This window comes from Parambassis ranga, chromosome 13 (assembly GCF_900634625.1).
Source record: "Parambassis ranga chromosome 13, fParRan2.1, whole genome shotgun sequence".
In the NCBI taxonomy this organism is placed as follows: domain Eukaryota; kingdom Metazoa; phylum Chordata; class Actinopteri; family Ambassidae; genus Parambassis; species Parambassis ranga.
The window spans coordinates 5183519-5205130 of NC_041033.1; the positions used below are offsets into that span (position 1 = coordinate 5183519).

The following is a 21612-nucleotide window of genomic DNA, read 5'->3' on the forward strand; positions in this document are numbered from 1 at the left end:
TTCTCCCGCATGGATGTCAGTTTTGTCAGGACCCTCCTGTCACCCACCTCCTGCACTGAGCCTAGAGAGCAGCCCAGGACAGAGCTGGACTTCCTGATGACTCTGTCCAGCTTCTTCCTCTCCCTCTCAGTGATGCTGCTGTTCCAGCAGACCACAGTATACAGAATGACCGATGCCACCACAGAGTCATAAAAGGTCTTCAGGAGTGCCCCTCTCACTCCAAAAGACCGCAGTCTCCTCAGCAGGTAGAGCCTGCTCTGGCCCTTCCTGTACAGTGCGTCTGTGTGGTGAGTCCAGTCCAGTTTGTTGTTGAGGTGAATACCCAGGTATTTGTAAGAGTCCACCTGCTCAATGTCCATTCCCTGGATGCGTCAGTCCTCTGTACTCTGCGTCGTCGTAGTCACTGATGAGACCAACAATCGCAGTGTCATCAGAGAACTTCTGCAGCACACAGCCGTCAGTGTTGTGTCTGAAGTCCGACGTGTAGAGGGTGAAGAGGAAGGGGGCCAGGACAGTCCCCTGAGGGGCACCCGTGCTACAGGTGAGCAGGTCAGACACACAGTTCTGGGCTCTCACAAACTGTGGTCGGTTTGTGAGGTAGTCCCTGATCCACTCTGACAGCAGGTGGTCCACCCCGGTCTGCTCCAGTTTGTCCTTCAGGCTCGCCGGTTAAAGTTAAATTATGTAAACGAGGTGTACATTTTTTTCAATCAACATGTCATGTGGTCCTAACCTGTCACCAAAGCTCCTGACTTCAGAGGTGGAGCCGTGCAGGTGTCTAGAAACATGGGGCATCAGGCTTCCATCTCATCCTTTGCCTGAACATTTTGGCAAGTGGTCTCACATCCAGATGGACTCCTAAGCCCTTCTCTGCAGGTTTGGTCAGTCAGACTCTCTTTCTGCTGCATCCTTCAGAACTCCACTATTAACATCCAGAAGCTGATTATACCTCCAGCTGCCTGTAAGGGAACATTCTACCAAAAAACTACAAGTGGTGGTGTTAATTACTAATATGAAGTTTACTGCATTCTCATGAGACTTTGCCAGCCAGCCCCTTGCAATCAGATTCTACTGCATTCATCTCCATCCGTTGACCCCCAGCATCACACAAGTGTGTCCTATAAACAGGGATTTGGTTAAAAAGAAAAAAAAGGGTTAACATCCATGGAGCTCCACTGCAGTTTGCACCACCTGTTGTCAGCATTCAGGTCACCTAGGCAACTGCAGTCTCTGTCTGCTGTATCCTCAGGTTTTCCTTAAGCGTATGAAAGATTCTTTGAGCAGCAGTATTTATTTTCTATATGCAGTCACTGCCACTAAGATGCAGTGCCAGACTTTGCCTGTAGTTTCAGACTGTGAGCTTCAGCCTGGTGAAGAAAATGCCCAGATATTTAATAATATAGATATTGTTTCATATTTTAGATACTTCTATAATAATAATAAGAATCCCGTACATATTTTTTCTCTATGTAATCACAAGAGTTATATCTTTAATATATACTGAAAGCAATAAAAGTCAATCAACATCCCTCCAGCAGCATTAACCTGCTGTGAGCCTGTGACAGTGAGTTGAGCGCGCCCCCTGCGGCCGCACGTCCTCCACGCAGCGTGCAGACACCACCGGTGCAGTGACATCAGATGGCCGGAGGAGGCGGTAGATGCTGCTGCAGTGACAACCACTCCACTGCTGGCGTTACCAGTCTGGCTCAGAGAAAGAACTAGGAGGAAACTGGGGCCGCACAATTAACAACAGTACAAACAAGGGGAGGCGACGAACAAGGAAAACAAAGCAGTATTTGTTCCAAGCAGCACCTGAGTTGCCTTTTGCTGTCTTGACAAACCGCGAGGAACTGGTGAAAACGCCATTTGCAAGGTAATATATTGTGTATTTATAGGGTGTTATGAATTAATATTGCAGCCAGCTTGGTGGGCATCTCTGAGCGGCTGGAGTCGCTTTAGCCTAGCCTGCTGTTGATGGTGGCTGATGTCAGGCATGGGTCTCATAGCACTCGCGCGAGGAGCCACTGCCAGGCCCGGCTAACATTAAGCTAGGTTAGCTAACCAAGGCTAATATGTTACAAAATGAGTTATCGTAAATGTAGTCTATTCAATCTCAGTTGTTTTTAACTAAAGCGTATGCGTTTAGAAAAGGTGTATAAGCATTAGGCCTGTCGAGGCCTGTGTGTCGATAACACACTTTCACAAGCCAGCCAGCAGTAGCATTGTTGTTTGGAGGACAGTGATTGAAATATTATAGGCCACGTTAGCTTCCTAACAGACAGAAAAAGTATTGTTGGCAACTTAAATCACATAGGACTGCAGCTTTGAGCTTGTCTGTGTTGCGTTTACTGTCCTTTTATTCAGTTCAGTATTCGTTTAGTTAGCATTGCGCAAAGTTGGCAGGCTTCACATCATCACAAACCAGGCATGGATAACACAGATGGGCGGTGCTCACTGGCAGGTTCATGTAAGTCAGCTCTGTGGGTCGAAGATTTGCAAGTTATTTTTGACGTTATGAAAATCTTAATATATCAACGTGACGTTTGAGGGAAAACGTCCGCTGCGTCTGTTAATAAGTCCAATGATGACTAGTCTGGCTGTGGCTAGCTTCTCGTGGTGTTTGCTAGCTTACTGTCAGGTGGTAGCAGAGCATCGGCTGCTGTCTGGAGGGTGGGGGGTGACGTTTGAACTGTCTTCCACCGGTGTTGTGTTGGCATACCTCTAACTGTGACATTTTAGCTGTGGTTATGTGAGGTCTGCTTCGACTAATTTCCCTCGAGAGAGTCCGCACGGATTGGGACTTTATTTCCGTATTTATAGGCCGTGTCGGGTCAGCACCTCTATCATCGCCCCGGCATACGATGCCTGATTAGTGACAGTGGCAGAGTCATTATGGGTTAGCGGTGACCTGCTGATTCTGAACCTGCCATATGTGTTGGCTTCTTATTTGCGTCACCGATACTGAAGCGGGTCAGCAGCGAAGAGGCGGTTCTGCTGTCTGTTGGCTACATTAACGAGCATTAGCCTGAGCTATAGAAGGATTTAGCCACCTGGCAAAATCTAGGCGTGTCTAGAATAATACAGAGGTAAGCAAGCAAATTTAGTACGGTGACACCAGTGAAAGCCATTTCTGTATTCCAGCTCAGTCACACATGACACATCATATATGAAGGGTGGACTGCGCCTCCCACTTAGCTTCTGCTTGGTTTATATTCCTGGCTCCGACTTTGCCTTCTAAATGTGGACTCCCTGCCAAGACATAAGAGGAAGTGTGTGACTGCTCCAAGGTTTGTTTGCAGAGTTTAGAGGATCCCAGCAGGGCAACAGGTTGGTGTCAAACTGTCACACAGACTTTGCTGTACACTAGTACTGGAGACACATTTAAAGGTGCAGCCCGCTTTATGACATTATTTTTCAGGTTAGATGAGGCTGTGATCAGGTTATTGGTGTGTTTTTCTGTCTTCGCTTTCTTCCTGTGCATTCAGTAAACTTTGGCTTTTGCCCTGCAGTGCATGCAAACTGGTTGGGTGGGTCAGGGAGTTGTGCAGATAAGGGGCCTTGTTAAGTTTTCTCAGTTAAGTTGAGCACTAGTAAGATATGGTTGTCAAATAGGTCAGTTGAATCACCAATCTTGTGCTTAGGTCTTTCTGTTTTTTTTTCACGTCAGTAAGTAAGAGGTTTTATGTATAGAAGCGTTTTACTAATCTAATTTTGTCACCTGATGAGTTATGACCAGTAATGTGACTGTGTATCACCTAGGCTTGTGCAAAATTGTATCGTGTGCAATTAATGGTCAGGAAAAACTGTCACCGATTAATATTTGCCACTTATCGATTGCGGCGAATAGTGTTTGGTCATGATGACGCATTTTTGTGTGCGACATGCTCTCACTATCACCCGCAAAGGCGCACGTGAGCCCACAATAACAATAATGGCGGAAGGCAGTGGTGTTCAGTTAAATGATGCGGAGCAGCACGTTCCTAACAGAGGTTCAACATCTGTCACCATAAGCCGGAGCACGAAGAAAGCCGAAGAAAGCCGAAGAAAGCGCAGCGAGGCCACAACACCGGCTACAGCTGTAGTATATAGCAGAGGTGGGGGACTCAAGTCACAAATTTGAGGACTTGAGACTTGCTTGACTAACTCTGATAAAAGACTCGACTTGACTTTGACTTGGTTTTCATGACTTCAGACTTGACTTACACATTACACATTAATGATGTCAGTGTTACAATGACGTCATTATTGTGTCATTGTGCTGGGCCAAAATAGTTGTAGTTGAATGGTGGTCGGGCTGATTGACCATAAAAAATGCAGATCTTTATATTAAAAATTCAAGTCCTTTCAAGTCATCAAAGGTATACCTTTGGTGACGTCATTGTTATTTAAATGTTTGTATCCTTTGAAATTAACGGCTACGATCAACTATTGGTGGAGTATCGGCTGGTTGTCACTCTCTTCCTGCTCTGTGCGCATCGGTACGTGCATGATGGCCGAAGTCACAGACTGGTTGGGAGGCGTGGCTTTGGGGTGAGCTCCGACAGAACCTCCGACCTTAAGATAAGAGCATTTGAAGGACACAGTTAATTTAAATGTTTGCTTCATTATTATTTTGAAGCAGATTGTGCAATGCATCCATAATCAATCATGATTAATTTTTTTGCCAATATTGCCCAACCCTAGTATCACCTCTGATATGTTAGTCACTGTACAGAGAGCGGGTCATATAAAGGTCTGAGGTGCAACAAGGTGTGTGTCAAAGGTAAACATTGCATGGTTAATAATTTAGTACAATAACCAGAAGATTCATAAGATTGTACCACTTCTCAGATGTAGATATGGCATTCACCTTTTCCTTGACCACAGCAATAGCTCTACCTCTGAAGAACTGATCAATTTTATACTCTATAATTATTTTTCAGGTGGACAGTCCGCTGCCTGGTTGCTCGTGGTAACTCTCCGCCATGCCTTTCCCCTTTGGCAAGTCCCACAAGTCGCCAGCGGACATCGTCAAGAACCTGAAAGACAGCATGACAGTGCTCGAGAAACACGACATCTCAGATAAAAAAGCAGAAAAGGTAGGCCGAACCTTTGGACAACCTTTGTTTTAAGCTTGTAAGAAAGCGTTCTGAAGCTTCATAATGTAATGTCTGCTATTTTAGATTACTCTGTATATCACTGGTTACTTACATGTACATGTATTTAGGCTACAGAGGAGGTGTCAAAGAGTCTGGTGGCCATGAAGGAGATCCTATATGGGACTAATGAAAAAGAGCCCCAGACCGAAGCAGTGGCACAACTAGCCCAGGAGCTCTACAACAGTGGCCTACTCAGCACGCTGATAGCAGATCTGCAGCTCATCGATTTTGAGGTGAGACTTCATGTCTTTTGTAGGAGAGTAAAAAATAGTGACTAAGACACAAAGAACTGGAAAAAGAAACCTGGGTTATAAGACAGTTGACCATTCATAATAGACCTGCCTGTGTTGATATGTGGGCAAACGCACGTCTCGCTGCAATATGTCAGACTGATACTGTGTGGTAACTGCTGCTGCAGGCTTCCCTGACTCACCCCATCACAGCATGACTCACTGTGTTGTGTGATCTCTCTCTTCCTTTTTTTCCCCCCTCGCTCATCCTTCCTCTCTAGGAGGGCAAATCACAAGAGTGTGCAAGATAAAAATGTGACAGTAATGCATCAGTTTTTGTTTTCTGCATTTTGAATAATAACTTGTCTAATACACCCTCTAGTCTTTTACACCCGTGTTTGAAGGGTGTCGATGTTGTGTTTAAATATCATGTATTATTGGTATGTTACTACCAGGGTAAAAAAGATGTGGCTCAGATCTTCAACAACATCCTGAGGCGTCAAATCGGCACTCGGACACCCACTGTAGAATACCTGTGCACCCAGCAGAATATCCTCTTCATGTTGCTTAAAGGGTAAGCTGTCAGACTCACACACATACACGTACACACTCTGAGTAACCCTGCTCCCAATTATTGTTTGATTATGACTGTTGCTGTACACAGTACAGGCTGTGTTTCTGTTTTGAAAAAAGCCAGCAACTTGCTAAGTAACTTCCTAATATAAGGGAACTGAGAGCAGCTGTTTTTAGACTGCTGCCAATACTGTACAAGAACAACAAAAATGGATAAGGCAATCCAGTACAGATTAGAAACACAGTCAGTAAGAAAACTGGAAACTAAACCTCTGTGAATAGGCTGTTTGTGGTGTTGTTGGTATTATGACTGAGCCTAAATTAGTGAAATCGTCAACAAATACACTCTAAAAATACACTCGCAGTATTCAGGCCTTAGTCAGTGCACACTAGCAGGATGTACCATTTACCTGCATTTTACACTAGCAGAAACAATATATCCATGGATCAGCACATCCTGAAACATATAATAACATATAGTATAACAATACACTGTGAGAGTGCTGCACTTGTTTTAGTAAAAGGGATGGCGTTAAAAAAGAACAAACAACTTTAGCTAATGGGGACTGTCCTCTTGTGTAGTATACAGTGTGAGCATCATCTAAACACATTCTCCTTATGTATCAGTCATAAAAACAGCACTATGGTGAATTTCTGCTTTCATGCAAAGGAACCTGTGGGTCCATGACAGGTATATTTTGTCCCCAGAGGCAATTCTGAAAAGAGGCGATGAAGAGGTCGACCTGTCTGTACACTTTGTCTTAAAAAAGGATGCAGGCAAATACACACACACACCTACTTTTCTCCAGTGAATACTTAGTAGTCATTGCTGAATGTTGATTTCAACATTTGAAGTGTGTGGTTTTTCTCTGTTAAATATACTGTGGACAATTGAGGGCTGTGCTGGGTAGATCAAAATCATCAAACCACAAGACATTATGTACAGGAGTTTCTTCCTTTGAGATGATGTGGTTATTTGAAGCATCAAGAGTAATATGTAATGGAAAAATATCCCTCAGTGTACTTCACTGTTTGACATCATTTCTGTCATAAGAAGGTTAATAAGTGGCCTTTCAGTAGCGTAGCTTGCAGTGTTTAATGCTGTCTGTAGTCATTTTGTGGAACATTTGGCTGCTCACTTACTGTATAGGAAAACTTTCCCTTCTCAAATGGTAGTCAATGGTCAATGGTGGTCAATTTACTTTGTGTGTGATGTACCGTGTCATGGTAATAATACAATTGTCTTTTTCCTTTTTTCTGTATTATGCAGGTATGAGTCTCCAGAGATTGCCCTAAACTGTGGTATCATGTTAAGGGAGTGCATCAGACACGAACCACTGGCCAAAATCACACTGTGGTCAGAACAGTTCTATGACTTCTTCAGATACGTGGAGATGTCCACATTTGACATCGCTTCAGATGCATTTGCCACTTTCAAAGTAAGTCATAAAATTTGTTGAGCTGTCGGCAGCACATTTTGAGGAACCTTTGTGACTACAGATTACATTTGTACATTTGTGAACAGAAACATGTACACCTTTACCTTCAGGGTTTTTGTATTTTGACAAAACAGAAATTTCTTAGGATTGTTTCTGCCTCCACAGTATCCAGAAAGGGAGGCAAGCTGGACCATGTTGGCTCATAACATGGTCAAAATGATGTCTTTTGACTTTTTTACCTTTGTTTTGCTAGGACCTCCTCACAAGACACAAGCTACTGAGTGCTGAGTTTCTGGAGCAACATTATGACAGAGTAAGTGCACATTTAACATTTTTTCATAGTTTATTACTAAAGAGTAATTAAACACTATCTCATTATGCTGTTTATGTTATTTGCAATATGTCAAATGCTAAGACCTCTTTATGTAATTTATCAAGTATTAGACTATACAATAATAACTATACAAATTTTAAACCATGTTTAGCTGTTATATGTGAATCAAAGCTGTTATTGTGAGTTTGGCTGTTCAGTATGTTGGCAGGCTCCTTTCAAACCAGCCATTTGGGACTCAAATTGTAGAGTAGGAACACAAAGTAGCTGTCAATCTGTGAGAGGACAAATCTTTTATTTTCCTGTCACTGTGTTTTGATACAAGGCATCGATTCAATTGATATAACATGCTCTCCCCCGTTGACCCTGCCACTTCTATTTTTTCCGTCTTCTCTCTCACTACCTCTTTCTCTGTCACTCTAGTTCTTTAGTGAATATGAGAAGCTACTCCACTCAGAAAACTACGTGACTAAAAGGCAGTCCCTGAAGGTAAGAAGCCCGGATGGTGTCAGTAAACAGTTCTTATGTAGTGGTGTAACTCTGTTCACTGAGCTATTTAAAGATGGTGTCTAGTGGTGAGTGTTGTGTTTCTGTACACCACTCTATTCCCATTAGTTTGTCATGACTGCCATCTAGTGGTGGGAACCTTTAAAGACTCTTTAGAGTATTCTTTACTTGCCTGAAAGGTTGGATTTTACAATTTGTGTTTAATTTGTCTTCAGTGCAAATTTTTAATCAAACAGATGACCCTGTACTTTATATATATGTGTGTGTGGTCATTAGACATTTTTACTGACATATCTTATTGAAATAATTTCTCTTTCTCACTCTGAATGGATGTAGTTACTGGGGGAGTTGCTTCTTGATCGGCACAATTTCACCATAATGACAAAATACATCAGCAAGCCAGAGAATCTCAAACTAATGATGAATCTGCTACGGGACAAGAGCCGCAACATCCAGTTTGAGGCTTTCCATGTTTTTAAGGTAAAATCGAAGGCTTTTTTTTTTAAAGCTTTTTTAGGTGTTACTGGTGTACTGTAAGCAGAGTGCTGTAATGCTACCAGTGGTTTTGTAATGTTTATTTTTTTATCCAAGACATAACTTGTGATCATTATTAAACATATTTGTACATATACATTCTCTTTTTGTCCCATACTTCCAGGTGTTTGTGGCCAATCCTAACAAGACACAGCCCATCCTGGACATCCTGCTGAAGAACCAGACTAAACTCATCGAGTTTCTCAGCAAGTTTCAGAATGACAGAACAGAAGATGAACAGTTCAATGACGAAAAGACTTACCTGGTCAAACAGATCAGGGACCTCAAGAGGCCTGCACCCCAAGAGGCCTAAGACAAAAGTGCAGAGGTGCAGGGGGGGAGCCACCAGGACCATGTCTGGACAACTTCTAGACGATATCTGCTTAATGGACCCATCAGCAGCTGCTGTTCTGGTTTCTGAACAAAAATTAAGGAAACAAATGAAAAACCAACATACCTGTATCCGCTCATCAGGAAGTCGCCAGTTCCTCTGCTCCTCAGAACATTGATTTTTCTTTTCTTTTTTTTCTGTCTTTTTCCTTCAAAAGAAATAAGAAAATAATAGTTGCTGCTGCTTTCTTGCACATTGAGACGTTTAAGGTATATTATAACAACAGTCCAACAAACATAGTGACTGTACATTAAAAATAAGGTAGACTTCCTGATAGACACTCACACAAGGAACAACAAAAGTAGACACGTTTACACATATGTATTACATTAATAAAAAAAAAAAACATGCATTCACATTGCTGCAAGAATGTCAGCTAAAACATTGTGATGAAAATGGTACGAGCAGGTTGGACTTTGGTGTGTTTGTTGCATGCCTTGAAATGTGACAGATCCATGGGCTGTACCCGGCATTGGCTCTGCGATGGCCTGTCCAGTCTGCAACCTGCGGACTTGGAAATTCATGCGCATCACAACACCTGCTATAGTTCGCATCTATGCCTTCATCTAACACAGCAATGGCGGTTCCATTTTTACAGTGAAAATGCTCTCAGATGCCATCACACAGAACCATTTACCTCCTGTGTGCTTCGTTACCACACAGCACTTGAAGCACATGAAGATTGGAGGGAGGGATGCAAAGTATACATTTGGTAAAGCCCAAGATTTGGGTCTTTTTATTATTTTCTGCGACAGGGTGAACATGTACATATGCCTTTTTTTTGCTTTGTAGATTTTTGTTTAACCTTGACATATGAATATATATTATATATATATATTACCTTAAACATCACGTTTTTGGTTAATTGTAATCAAATTACTTTCTAAACCTTTAAAAAAAACAAGTTAAAGTGACGTTGTTTTTGCATTTCATTTTACTGCTGAAATGGTTGCTGGTGGGTTTCTTTGTACATAACTTAAAGGGCCAGCTCACATTTAGCTAACCTATAGGATATTAACAATTTGTACAGCAGAGGAATGTCATGGTATTAGCTCTGGATCTGTTAATCCTCTCTTTATTCTCCATGCTTTTTAATGATCTCTTGGGATTGCTGAAAATGTGACGAGATGTGAGCGGTGCAGGAAGGGGAGGGGAGAGGAAGGCAGAGCATTAACTGAAACATTAAAGCCTGTGTGCTTGTGCACTTTGTGAGGTGCTTGATGAGCAGCATCATCTAGCTGGAGTTGAGGCCAGTGAGAGTTTTCCTTCTACTTCATCAACGGTTTTCCCCCATTGATTCTTACCATATGACTCTGTCGCCCCAAGTGAGTGTCTTTCAGGGGTGACACATTATGAGGTCGGTAACCCGACACATCATTTTATCATCCATATGGTTTCCTCTTCCTCCTCTGTTTTTTCAGATGGTTTATAATTCCAGTACAATGATGAGTGCAAAGCATTGTGGGTAGTACTTTGGGCATGTTGAATTATTCTGAGCAATGTCGGTGCTGCGCAAAACTTAAAACCACCCATACTCCCTGGTCAGCGAATGTGACATCAATGTTAGTGCATCCAAATGGAACCCATCTCAGTGCAGACTGACAGCGGCACTACTCGAAGAGCTCACAGTTCCTCCATGAACAAGCATGTTGCTCCACTGGCTGTGCATGATGCTGTACTAAAGATGTTGTACTGGAATTGTTTCTTTTATTCCAAGTATTTAACAACATTGAAATGTCAAATTGAACTCTAAGCTGTACGCTGACACTGGCTTCAGTTTCAGCACAGAGTGTGTGTGTGGGTGCTTTCAGAGGTGTCAAAGGCCTGGGCCCTACAATCCAAATAAAGAGGAAAAACATTTGGAATAAACAGCTGTGGTTGTTTTTCTTTCCGTGTTCCAACATCACCATACATATTGATGATGTGTGATTTATTGAGCAGTGATGCAATGGAAGTATAACAATCCCTGCAGATCTCAGTACGACATGTGATCCAACATGGAAGCTCATGTTCAATTATGAACTAGTACAACACTAGTGGATCACTGAGCTGTTACAGGATGGGCAGGGCCAGGGCTGTGTGTTGTTTTTGCCTCTCTGCCTGTCTATCCCTCCTCCTCTGTGTGCGTTATATACCAATTGCTTGATTGTGAGGTGCAGGTGAGGCGCTACCTGGCCTGATATGTCAAGGAGGTCATGACGCTGGACGTTCATATGGAGATGGATGGAAAGCAGCGGAGTGGTCCTTTAAGAGCCGATTAATACACACACACACACACACACACACACACACACACACACACACACACACACACTTCCGGTTGATACAGACAAAAACAGACCAGAAGCCCAGCAGTGACAACAGAGAAGAGGGCGGTCCGTCGACGAGCTGACAGCATCATTTTTTTTGAGAAAGGTGGCCAGCCATCGTTTACGCAGACGAAGAGTTGAGGGCAACACCGAGCCATGGTGAAAATCAGCTTCCAGTCTGTCGCGGGACAGAAAGTGGAAAAAGAAAATGATGGCGACAAGACCGAAATCCTCATTCCTCATCAGATGGTGAGTATAAGCGCGTCGCTTATTCTTATTTAGTTTATTAATCAGGCTTGACCGCGTTGTCTGAAAATGATCCTGATGTAATGTGATGCGCCCGGGCTCTCCTGCCTGGTGGCTCTGCAGGGCAGCCTGCGCCTGCACCTGCACGGTCATGAACGGCAGAGCATTTTTGACAGCATCTGTCGCCATTTGGCTGGAAACAAAACATGTCAGGGCTGTGATGGTTTCCTCTGCGCGAGTGCGCCCTTTGCAGGCTCGTTGCAAGTTATTAAAATATGAGATGCATGCTCTTTGTTCAGGATTTCATGTTCTGGATTAAAGCTATTTTAACAGTTCAGGGGGTCGGATTTTGCCTTAATAATGTAATGGCCTAGATTTTTTTTCTCCCTTCAGTGAGCATCCTCCAAGCTAAAAAAAATGGTATAATTCAAGAAATGCAGCGGTTTGGCTGACAAAATGGCAGATGGGTTGCAGTAATATTTGTCACAGCTCTAAGACAGGCAGAGCAGTGGAGTCCTGAACTTTGCTGTGGCACCATCCCAGCACCACCCTTATCAAAGATACATGCATGAGCCCTGAAGATGATGGAATATAGATGGGACATCAGGCATGCGTATAAAGCGAATACCAAAATCTGCTCATCCAAATGTATTGAAGAGGAGACGGACAGGCTTGGTTGGCGTGTCACACTCTCAGTTGGTGTGAAAGAGTTTCACTCAGTGAGACAGGAGAACACAAAGAACTCACAGAAGTGTGTGTTCACACATGCACTGCTGTCTCCTTGTCCTCACGCACCCTCTGTTCTCCAAATGCTTCCACAAAGAACAGCATGAAACATCAAGTTCTGCTTGTACAGTGGGTACTCTGCATCCTCATATCAGGCATTATGAATCAAATGCTGTTTGTCATCACCTTTTATAACATAATAACATGTTGAGGCAGGATTGTCACCATCTTGTCACAATTTTCTTTCAAGTTTCCTCTTCTGCACTGTCTGTTATTTTCTCCAGCTAAGAATAGAATAGCCTTTTGTTGTTGTGTTTCTCACCTTGCAGAGCCGACTTTATACAAGATCATTTTTACCTGCTGCAATCATTCAGCAGTGCTTTTACAGCCACTTCTCAGTATTGTAAATGGATGCACACAATGAGCGGCTACTATCTGTGTGTAGTGCCACCCTGCCAATACAGGCTTGGCGTGTGGCTCCAACAGATGGGTTGCGAGACTGGAGGCGTCGGGGAAGATTACTCACCATCTCAGTCAAGTTTTCATTACCAGGCTTTCTGTCTTCCTCTGGCTGTGGCTTAGTGCTACTCATTGCTGCTCAAAATACACTTGGTTAATTCAGATCATTTTCGCCTGCTCATCACAGTGGAGATGAGTAAGCTGAAATGAAGCTTATTTATTTGTGTGTGTGTGTGTTTTCCAGGATGAGGAAGAGCTGGTCTTGCCACTCCGACCCAAGAAGTCTCCCCTCAATGGGCTGTGCTGCCTGACGTTTGGTCTGGTAGTCTTCATGGCTGGTCTGGTTCTGGCCTCCATCTATGTCTACCGTTACTACTTTATACCTCATGTGAGACTATACAGTGTGTCCCAAATACTATACATTTCACAAATAAAAAGTTCTTACTGTTTTATTTAAAACACTGCTGTGCTGCTTTGTGTGAATGTAGATCCCTGAGGAGAACCTGTTCCACTGCAGGGTCCTGTATGAAGACTCTGTGTACGCCCCACTGCGTGGACGTCAGGAGCTGGAGGAGAATGTTGGAATCTACCTGGCCGACAACTACGAGAAGATCACTGTGCCCGTGCCTCACTTTGGAGGCAGCGACCCCGCCGATATAATCCACGACTTCCACAGAGTGAGGACAAAATGCATGCACAAATTCTATATGTACCAGTACACACTGTGTGGTACTAAAAGAAACTAAAACAAGAAAGTTTAAAAGATGAACATGCCGATGACCTTGTGGTTGTTAGCATGCTAAAATGTTAGCACCATACCAAGTTGCCATTTGTTTTCCACCTGATTGTGGTGCTACATATATCTGCCCTGCAGTGGGCATGGAGAAAATGATTCCAAATATTAAACATTGACATGATTTGAAACACACATTAAAACAATGCACTGTTGTAAGAGCTGGACATTAATAAAGCTTTTTGTTTCCCAGGGACTGACTGCGTATCATGACATCGCTCTAGACAAGTGCTACGTTATTGAGCTCAACACCACTATTGTGATGCCTCCACGCAACCTTTGGGAGCTTCTTATCAACGTCAAGGTAACACATATTTATAAAAGCTTACCCCTGACACAGCATCTTTACTAAAACCCTGTATTTTTAGTCTCATAACAGTAGCAAATGGATGTAATTTGTGGCAAAGGTTTGCCTTTTAATGCTTAAATCCTGATTGGACCTTCAGGCCAAGAAGGAAAACAGGTCCCAGTGAGCTTGTTATTGTGTCTTTTACAGAAGGGAACATACTTGCCTCAGACCTACATCATCCATGAAGAGATGGTGGTGACTGGCAAAGTGCACAACATGCGTCAGCTGGGACCCTTCATCTATCGCCTGTGCAATGGGAAGGACACGTACCGTCTGAGCCGCCGCGTCACCCGCAGGCGTAAGTTTGGGATAACTGAACGATCAATGGAAACACATTAAAAAAAGCTGATAGATAGTGGTATTGTATGTGCTTTTGCTTCAGACAGAAGGAGCTGTATTGGTTAAAATGATGAGAGCTGAAGTTCAGCACGCACCAAACAAAGCAGCACAGCTCACCCCCTCTCTCTGTGTCTCTCCCTGTTTTCTTCACAGGCATTAACAAGCGTGAGGCCAAGGACTGCCACCACATCCGCCACTTTGAGAATACATTTGTGGTGGAGACAGTTATCTGCGATGAAGCGTAAATGTCATCGTTGTTGATCGCACCCACCTAAAGGCACATCTCCGGTCACTTCCCCAGCCATTGTAGCACCCTCCTGTGAATCTGGTCATGTCTGAGTTGCACTTTATTTCTAATTTTGTTTGATGTATTTTTGGAAAATATTTTTCCCTACCTGCTTGTTGTTGTTTTTTTTCCCTTTTTCCCACAGATAATATTTACACTAAATATGATGCAATACTAAGCTGTTGGTTCTGTCACAGGATTTTCCATGTAGCAAATGTTCTAAAGCCAATAATCTGTTTGAATTTCAAGACCTCTCCTCTTCCTCTTTGGGGATTTGTATAATGATTACTGTCATTGGGGAGATGACTGTCTCCATGTGTCGTCAAGGTGACTGTACCTTGTTTTTTTTTTCTGCTGCCCTGGAGGTGATGTTGTGTCTGAGTTCTACTTACAGTCATCTGTGCAAAGCATGAGGTCTCGCTTTTTCCTGAGCAAACATGGCCCATTGTTTTCATTTATTTATTTTTGTCACGTTCTCTAAGATGAAAATAACTGTTGATGACTATAGTTGCTTGCTTTTATCCTCTTGCCTGCCTGTTGCTGCCTCGCTCCTTTTGTTTCTCCTTTCGTCTGGCTAAAAAGCATTACCACACAGTAGACAATAGACATGGCCAAATTGGGCATTAGACTGCTACCATTTTTTACATAATACTCCATCATTGACGCTTATTTTTCTTGCTTTTTTACATCCTCTGTGCTTTTTTTTTACAGAAGTCTATGTTTCCCCCTGCATGTGTTTATGTATAAGAGAAAACAGCACTCTTAGAATGTTTTGTTAAACAACGTTAAAGCCTTAGTCCAGAGTCAGACACTGGACTAAAGACAGTACAGCTGTAAGGGAGCATATTATATATGTTAGCTAAACAATACCCAAGTTTGATCTGTATATTTTGTCTGCCAATGAAATCTGTCTGTGAATAAAGTACTACAAATAACTGAATCAGGTATTGATTGATGAATCTGGATGAATCTCTTGTCAGGGCTTCACAGCAAATGTTTTTTATTATTATTTTTTATTATCAAATGCTTATTTAACCCCTTTTTTGCAACATTACACAGTAAGTGAATACTAACAAATAATCAAATCACTGTTCTTTGATATAATTAAAAAAAATTCTTTATATCCTTTTTAAACTGCTTCATATTTTAACATTGTTTTATCTCATTATTCAGTCTATTCCATAGTTTTACCCCACAAACAGAAACACAAAAACTCTTCTTCTTTGTCCTTACATGTTTAGTTTTAAAATGCTATAACCCTCTTAAAATGTTTCCAACTCCTGTGTGTTTGGTGGCAGCTGTTTATTTTTTGATTTTAAACATAATTTGAAAAGTCTGTGGAGATTTATGAGATCATGACGTTTTAGTATTTTAGAGGTCATAAATAATGGGTTGGTGTGGTCTCTATACCCAGCATGATTCATTATTCTTATTTCTCTTATTTGAAGAATGAACAGTGAATTTAGTACAGTTTTATAATTATTGCCCCAGGCCTCAGTGCTGTAATTGAGATCATGCAATTTCAAATCAGGAGAGACTGAATGAGAGTGACTTTATTGTTATACAAACACAATGACTACATCCAAAGAGGGGAAGGAGCAGGAGGAGAGGCCCTTTGAATCAGATGTCCCCCCTGGGTCTAGACCTGGCTGGAGAGAGGAGGCCTTGAACTGGTGTGAATCTGGTGGTGCCTGGGGTGGAAGAGGGTTGTTAAATTTTCTGAGGGATTGACCGACAGCTGATTGGTAATAAAGGTGCTCTTTATTAATAACCTGGCCAGAGTGTGAGGTTAAAGAGAAGAGCAAGAGTGTGTGTGTGTGTGAGAGAGAGAGTGAGAGAGTGAGAGAAGGGTGAAGAGGGAGAGATCAGGGAGGCGGATAGAGAGAAGATTGGTGCTTTAGACGATGATGAAGAGCAGAGTCTTCCTGATTGAACTTGCACTAAGAGCTTCATATTAGTGAACAGTAGTGTGTATGAAGTGATTTTGTATCCAGTACTTGTTTTGCTTTATATAAAATTCCGATGCTTTTGATGTATATATTTTATTGACCCTTAGTTTATTCACCAATACCTTTAAGTTACCTGCTATGCAAAACTAGTTTGTAAAATTAGTAAAAGAATAAAATGCTTTAAAATGTAAGATCACTTATTGTTAAGTATTACAAATAGTTTTAAACTGGGCTTTATAACATCAGCAGATCAGTTCCTCATGTTTCCAGTATGATTTAGTTTTAATCATTATAGCATATTTATCAAGGCAATATATAAATATATTGATCTCTCCACCTTTTGTTTGAGGACATTCAAATATAATCATGTTACAGATAGAAACAATATGCTAAACAAGTCATTTCAGTACATACATTGATATTATTTCATTACAGGAAGCTAAACTGCCCTAGCTCTTGAGACACCCCTATCTCTGCCTGCCTGTTGTTTTGTAAGCACAAGGAAACTTTTATTTCACAGCTTGTTCCATATTCAGACAACACAGCAGGTGTCTCACTGATTACTCATTGTGCAGTGAAATGGTTGCTTGTTGGTTAAGTATTGCATCAGTTATGAACTCGTGCACCAAACTGCTGCAGCTGTCCTGATATTATCTTGAGGTTTAGTGCACAAGTCAGTAGGTCCGATATAAAGACACTCAGACTCTCCACTGTAGAAAATTCTGCCAGACCTCAATGCCTAATTTGCCATTTGCAGCGATTACTTTGGGATGATTTCAGATCTGCAGATGAAATCCTCACAGTCTGCTGTGGGCTTATACAACCGCCCTTCCATCTGGTGTGATTAGGACTCGAGCTGCTGAGTGTCCAACTGAGCCAGGCACAAATAAGACAGTGGTCTGAGCTACGTGAAAGGACACGTGAGATATAGAACATAACGGGGTATAGAAGAATTAAATGATAAAAACTTAAACACTACACATTCAGTGCTGTAATAATTGTGGTTACAAGAGAGAGTAGTCCATGTGTTTGTCTGTTTGTTGGTCAGAGTAGCAACTTCCTCAATTTAACTTTTAGTTTCTGGTATTAACCTGCAGTCCTGTCTCATTAGTTTTACCTAAAAAAGAGCTTATGTTTTTAGTTTTTACGCTATTTGCAAGGCTATTGTGAATAACAAAATGGCAGTATATACAATCTATTTATGTACCTTTAAAAAGAACAGTTTACAATGTCACTGTCAAATTTATTTATGTAGCACAATTAAAACAGCTGGAGCTAACCAATGTGTACACACTTAATCAATGAAAAGACAAAATGCAGCGTGTTTTGGCAAGCAAAGCATCCATGGCAAAATATAAACAAGGACATGTACACCGTAGAAACATCCTTCAAATCAGCAGTCGTACAATTAAAAAACAATGAATAAACAAAGACAGAAAATAGAAGATGAATTACAAGCACTGTAAAATCCTGATACACCTCATGAAACAAATCCATCTTTTGTTTAAAGTTCTCGTGAATGATCCACGTCTTCAGGTTTTCTCCAGAAGGCATCAAAAGAAAAGTAATACAGCAGAGGATCCAGACAGCAGTTCACAGAAGCAAGACATACTAAAGGCACAATGACTTCTCTGTTCTTAATAACCAAACCAATGGTCACAGGCAAGAAACACACAGTGAACATAAGCAGGTTCATGGCAAAAATCAGCATTACATTCACTTTGTTCTTTACCTTTGCAGAGTCACTGAGATGTCTGCGCACAGTCCAAGACACCAAAACAGTGCACACAACGTTGACCGTCAACGTGATTATCACCAACACAACATGGAAATAAGTTATTAATTGCACTGTTGTCAGCTGAGGGACTTCAAAGCAGGTGGATATGTTTTTATTCTGATTGTTTAAAAAGCCCACACTCTCTGGGACACTCCAGACCAACACAAACAGCCAAACGAGTGCCACAGATTTCCAGGCGTTGGTGGACGTTCGGACATGGCGTGACCTCAGAGGATAGACCACAGCCAGCAGCCGGTCCACGCTGATGAAGGTGATGAAAATGGAGCTGGAGCGAATGTTGTTGCGAAAAAGCATTGTGGTCACAGTGCACGCATATCTTCCCAGAGGCCAGCTACCTGTGACGTAAAAATAGATCCTCATTGGTAATGAGATGACCAGCAACAAGTCTGAGATTGCCAAGTTGACCATGAGGACACCGGTGGGTGATTTGAGGCTGTGGTGGTGAAGAAGAATCCACAATGACAGAGCATTGAGAGGCAGACCAAGCACCATAATGCAGCCAAAGACCCCAGCATAAACCGGGTTTGCCAGAGTGCCGTTTGTCATTGTAGAAATAAATCCTTTTGTATCCTTGTAGCCAAGAAGACTCAGTTGTTCTTAACCCTGCTCTGTGTCTGTGTGAAAGTGAGATGAGCTTGAGAGGTAACAGGAAATTCAACTCAAAAGTTGTGGTCACTGTGACGTACATTCATTTACCCATTCAAGCAATGTGTGTTTTTATGAGCTGAAATAATTTTTCCTACAACCTAAATGAACATGCATTTTCTTTTTATATACATCAATGTTGACACTGCACTTAGGTCCCCAGCTCAAGTGTGAAATTAGATCAGAAAGAACAGACAAACTTTGAGGTAATAGAAAGGTTAAGGTCACAACTAAAACAACAGAACAGTTGATCACTTCAAATGAATCTGAAAGAAGAAACATAAACTTAACGGTACAGAAGCTGGTATGTTAGGAACACGGATGAACTATGATGAACTCTGGCATCTAACCACTTCCTTCTCTAACTATAGGCATGGGAGGAAACTGCATGAACACATTTTGTTCCATAATGAAGACAAGGGGTAGGTTCTAACTTCACTATTGTGAAGCTATTGCAAGATATGAGAAAAGGAAAAAACTGAAATAAGGATTATTATTATGTGTCTTTAGAATGAGCCAATGGATTCTGTTTGCCTTGTCCATCGAAAAATGAATGTAAAAATGACCTGTTACACTTTCTTTTTTCTTTTTTTCACTGAGCTAACTTGTCTTCCTCCAGTTGAAGCATATGGTGCTGTTTTTGTGTTAAAGGTAGGGTAGGAGATTTGGAAAACTCAGTGAGAATCACCAGAATTCCAAAGTAAACACACGCCCCTTTCTCTCGGCGCTCACCCGGAAGCCACGCCTCTAATCACATGGACGTGCATTACTGTGGTCTGTGACTTCGGCCATCATGCACGTACCTTTCTGGTGCACGCAGAGCAGGAAGAGAGTGACAACCAGCCAATACTCTGCGCAGGGTCCACCCGAAAGATTGGCTGATGTTTTAGCGTTTTATAGCTTCCACAGATGATTCATATTCTTCGTTTTAATGCGAAACTGTCGAACAAATCGGTTGCTATCGGATTGTAAAGAGAAGTTCCACTAATTAAACAAAAAGTGCATCAGAGTGAAATCTCCTACCCTACCTTTAAGTATGAAGAAAATAAATGCATTTAAGTTTCCCGTGGAAGGTGAACCTGGTTGTTTTATATCATTTAATTTGTATTTTCTTAAGAAGATTAACACTTTCAATGTCTGTGCTACTTCCTACTCTAGTAGACTTATAGGACTGCTTAGAATTTAGATTAATCTTCTTGCTAAAAACCAAACCAAACAAAACTCACTAACAACTACATCTTGCTGAGAAATACAAAAACCACAACGTCCAATTAAAAATCTGATGCCACCTAATGAAGCTTGTAGTCAGCAGACTAATAAAGGATACAGTTCTAATGCCTGATCCACATCTTCATTTATCCTCCAAAAAGCATCAGAAGCAAAGTAATACAGCAGAGGATCCAGACAGCAGTTCACAGAAGCATGACATACCAACGGCATGAGAGCAGGTGACCTGCCAAAACCAAACCAAAAAATCCTGATACACCTCATGAAACAAATCCATCTTTTGTTTAAAGTTCTCATGAATGATCCACGTCTTCAGGTTTTCTCCAGAAGGCATCAAAAGAAAAGTAATACAGCAGAGGATCCAGACAGCAGTTCATAGAAGCAACACATAATAAAGGCATGTTGACTTCTCTGATGTTGGTAACCAAAGTAATGTTCACAGGCAAGAAACACACAGTGAACATAAGCAGGTTCATGGCAAAAATCAGCATTACATTCACTTTGTTCTTTACCTTTGCAGAGTCACTGAGATGTCTGCGCAGAGTCCAAGACACCAAAACAGTGCACACAACGTTGACCGTCAGCATGATAATCATACACACAAGCTGGAGATAAACAAGTGTCATTGCACTACTCTGCCGTCGATTCTCAAAGCAGGTGGATATGTTGTTTTCATTCTGATAGTTTAAAAAGCCCACACTCTCTGGGATGCTCAGCACCAACATAAACAGCCAAACGAGTGCCACAGATTTCCAGGCGTTGGTGGACGTTCGGAGATGGCGTGACCTCAGAGGATAGACCACAGCCAGCAGCCGGTCCACGCTGATGAAGGTGATGAAAAAGCAGCTGGAGCGGATGTTGTTGCGATAAAGCATTATTAGTAGAGTGCACGCATGTCTTCCCAGAGGCCAGCTACCTGTGGCGTAAAAATAGATCCTCATTGGTAATGAGATGACCAGCAACAAGTCTGAGATTGCCAAGTTGACCATGAGGACACCGGTGGGTGATTTGAGGCTGTGGTGGTGAAGAAGAAGCCACAATGACAGAGCATTGAGAGGCAGACCAAGCACCATAATGCAGCCAAAGACCCCAGCATAAACCGGGTTTGCCAGAGTGCCGTTTGTCATTGTAGAAATAAATCCTTTTGTTTCCTTGTAGCCAAGAAGACTCAGTACTTCTTAACCCTGCTCTGTGTGAAAGTGAGATGAGCTTGAGAGGTAACAGGAAATCAAGAATTGTGGTCACTGTAACATGCATCGGTATCAGTATCAGGAACTGTTGCTTTGATAGCAGATATAAGATATATCAGATATATCATGCCTGTCTAGCTGTTAGATAGCTGT

At 42.0% G+C, this 21612-nt stretch overlaps 4 protein-coding genes across 5 annotated transcripts; 2 read left to right on the forward strand and 2 right to left on the reverse strand.

Annotated features, from left to right (window-relative positions):
* The first annotated feature begins 1646 nt into the window (after nt 1-1646).
* cab39 (calcium binding protein 39) lies at nt 1647-10534 on the forward strand. 2 transcript variants are annotated; one of them, XM_028419931.1, is made up of 9 exons: nt 1647-1873; nt 4923-5078; nt 5207-5371; nt 5824-5942; nt 7212-7380; nt 7634-7693; nt 8135-8200; nt 8555-8698; nt 8877-10534. In XM_028419931.1, the coding sequence occupies exons 2-9, from the start codon at nt 4965-4967 to the stop codon at nt 9063-9065; spliced, it is 1026 nt and encodes a 341-aa protein (XP_028275732.1). In that variant the 5' UTR covers nt 1647-1873; nt 4923-4964; the 3' UTR covers nt 9066-10534. The 2 variants fall into 2 exon arrangements, with proteins under 2 accessions (XP_028275732.1, XP_028275733.1); XM_028419932.1 differs by lacking the exon at nt 1647-1873 and adding an exon at nt 2735-3327.
* Nucleotides 10535-11480: 946 nt separating this feature from the next.
* On the forward strand, nt 11481-15590 carry itm2ca (integral membrane protein 2Ca). Its single transcript, XM_028419583.1, has 6 exons — nt 11481-11701; nt 13128-13271; nt 13372-13560; nt 13870-13980; nt 14173-14323; nt 14518-15590. Exons 1-6 carry the CDS (start codon nt 11609-11611, stop codon nt 14607-14609), a joined length of 780 nt encoding a protein of 259 aa, XP_028275384.1. The 5' UTR covers nt 11481-11608; the 3' UTR covers nt 14610-15590.
* Nucleotides 15591-17605: 2015 nt separating this feature from the next.
* On the reverse strand, nt 17606-19667 carry lpar5b (lysophosphatidic acid receptor 5b). The gene has a single exon (XM_028419923.1). The coding sequence runs from the start codon at nt 18941-18943 to the stop codon at nt 18104-18106; it is 840 nt and encodes a 279-aa protein (XP_028275724.1). The 5' UTR covers nt 18944-19667; the 3' UTR covers nt 17606-18103.
* Nucleotides 19668-20115: 448 nt separating this feature from the next.
* Nucleotides 20116-21456, reverse strand: LOC114445238 (lysophosphatidic acid receptor 6-like). The gene has a single exon (XM_028420191.1). It carries the CDS (start codon nt 21394-21396, stop codon nt 20563-20565), a length of 834 nt encoding a protein of 277 aa, XP_028275992.1. The 5' UTR covers nt 21397-21456; the 3' UTR covers nt 20116-20562.
* Between the last annotated feature and the right edge of the window lie 156 nt (nt 21457-21612).

Bases quoted from the DNA above. Each gene is read 5' to 3' on its own strand.
- LOC114445238 (XM_028420191.1), bottom strand. From the start codon at position 21,396: ATGACAAACGGCACTCTGGCAAACCCGGTTTATGCTGGGGTCTTTGGC.
- itm2ca (XM_028419583.1), top strand. From the start codon at position 11,609: ATGGTGAAAATCAGCTTCCAGTCTGTCGCGGGACAGAAAGTGGAAAAA. The intron at 11,702-13,127 runs GTGAGTATAAGC...TGTGTTTTCCAG, and splicing joins TCCTCATTCCTCATCAGATG to GATGAGGAAGAGCTGGTCTT. The intron at 13,981-14,172 runs GTAACACATATT...TGTCTTTTACAG, and splicing joins AGCTTCTTATCAACGTCAAG to AAGGGAACATACTTGCCTCA.
- cab39 (XM_028419931.1), top strand. From the start codon at position 4,965: ATGCCTTTCCCCTTTGGCAAGTCCCACAAGTCGCCAGCGGACATCGTC. The intron at 5,372-5,823 runs GTGAGACTTCAT...TGTTACTACCAG, and splicing joins TGCAGCTCATCGATTTTGAG to GGTAAAAAAGATGTGGCTCA. The intron at 7,694-8,134 runs GTAAGTGCACAT...CTGTCACTCTAG, and splicing joins TGGAGCAACATTATGACAGA to TTCTTTAGTGAATATGAGAA.
- lpar5b (XM_028419923.1), bottom strand. From the start codon at position 18,943: ATGACAAACGGCACTCTGGCAAACCCGGTTTATGCTGGGGTCTTTGGC.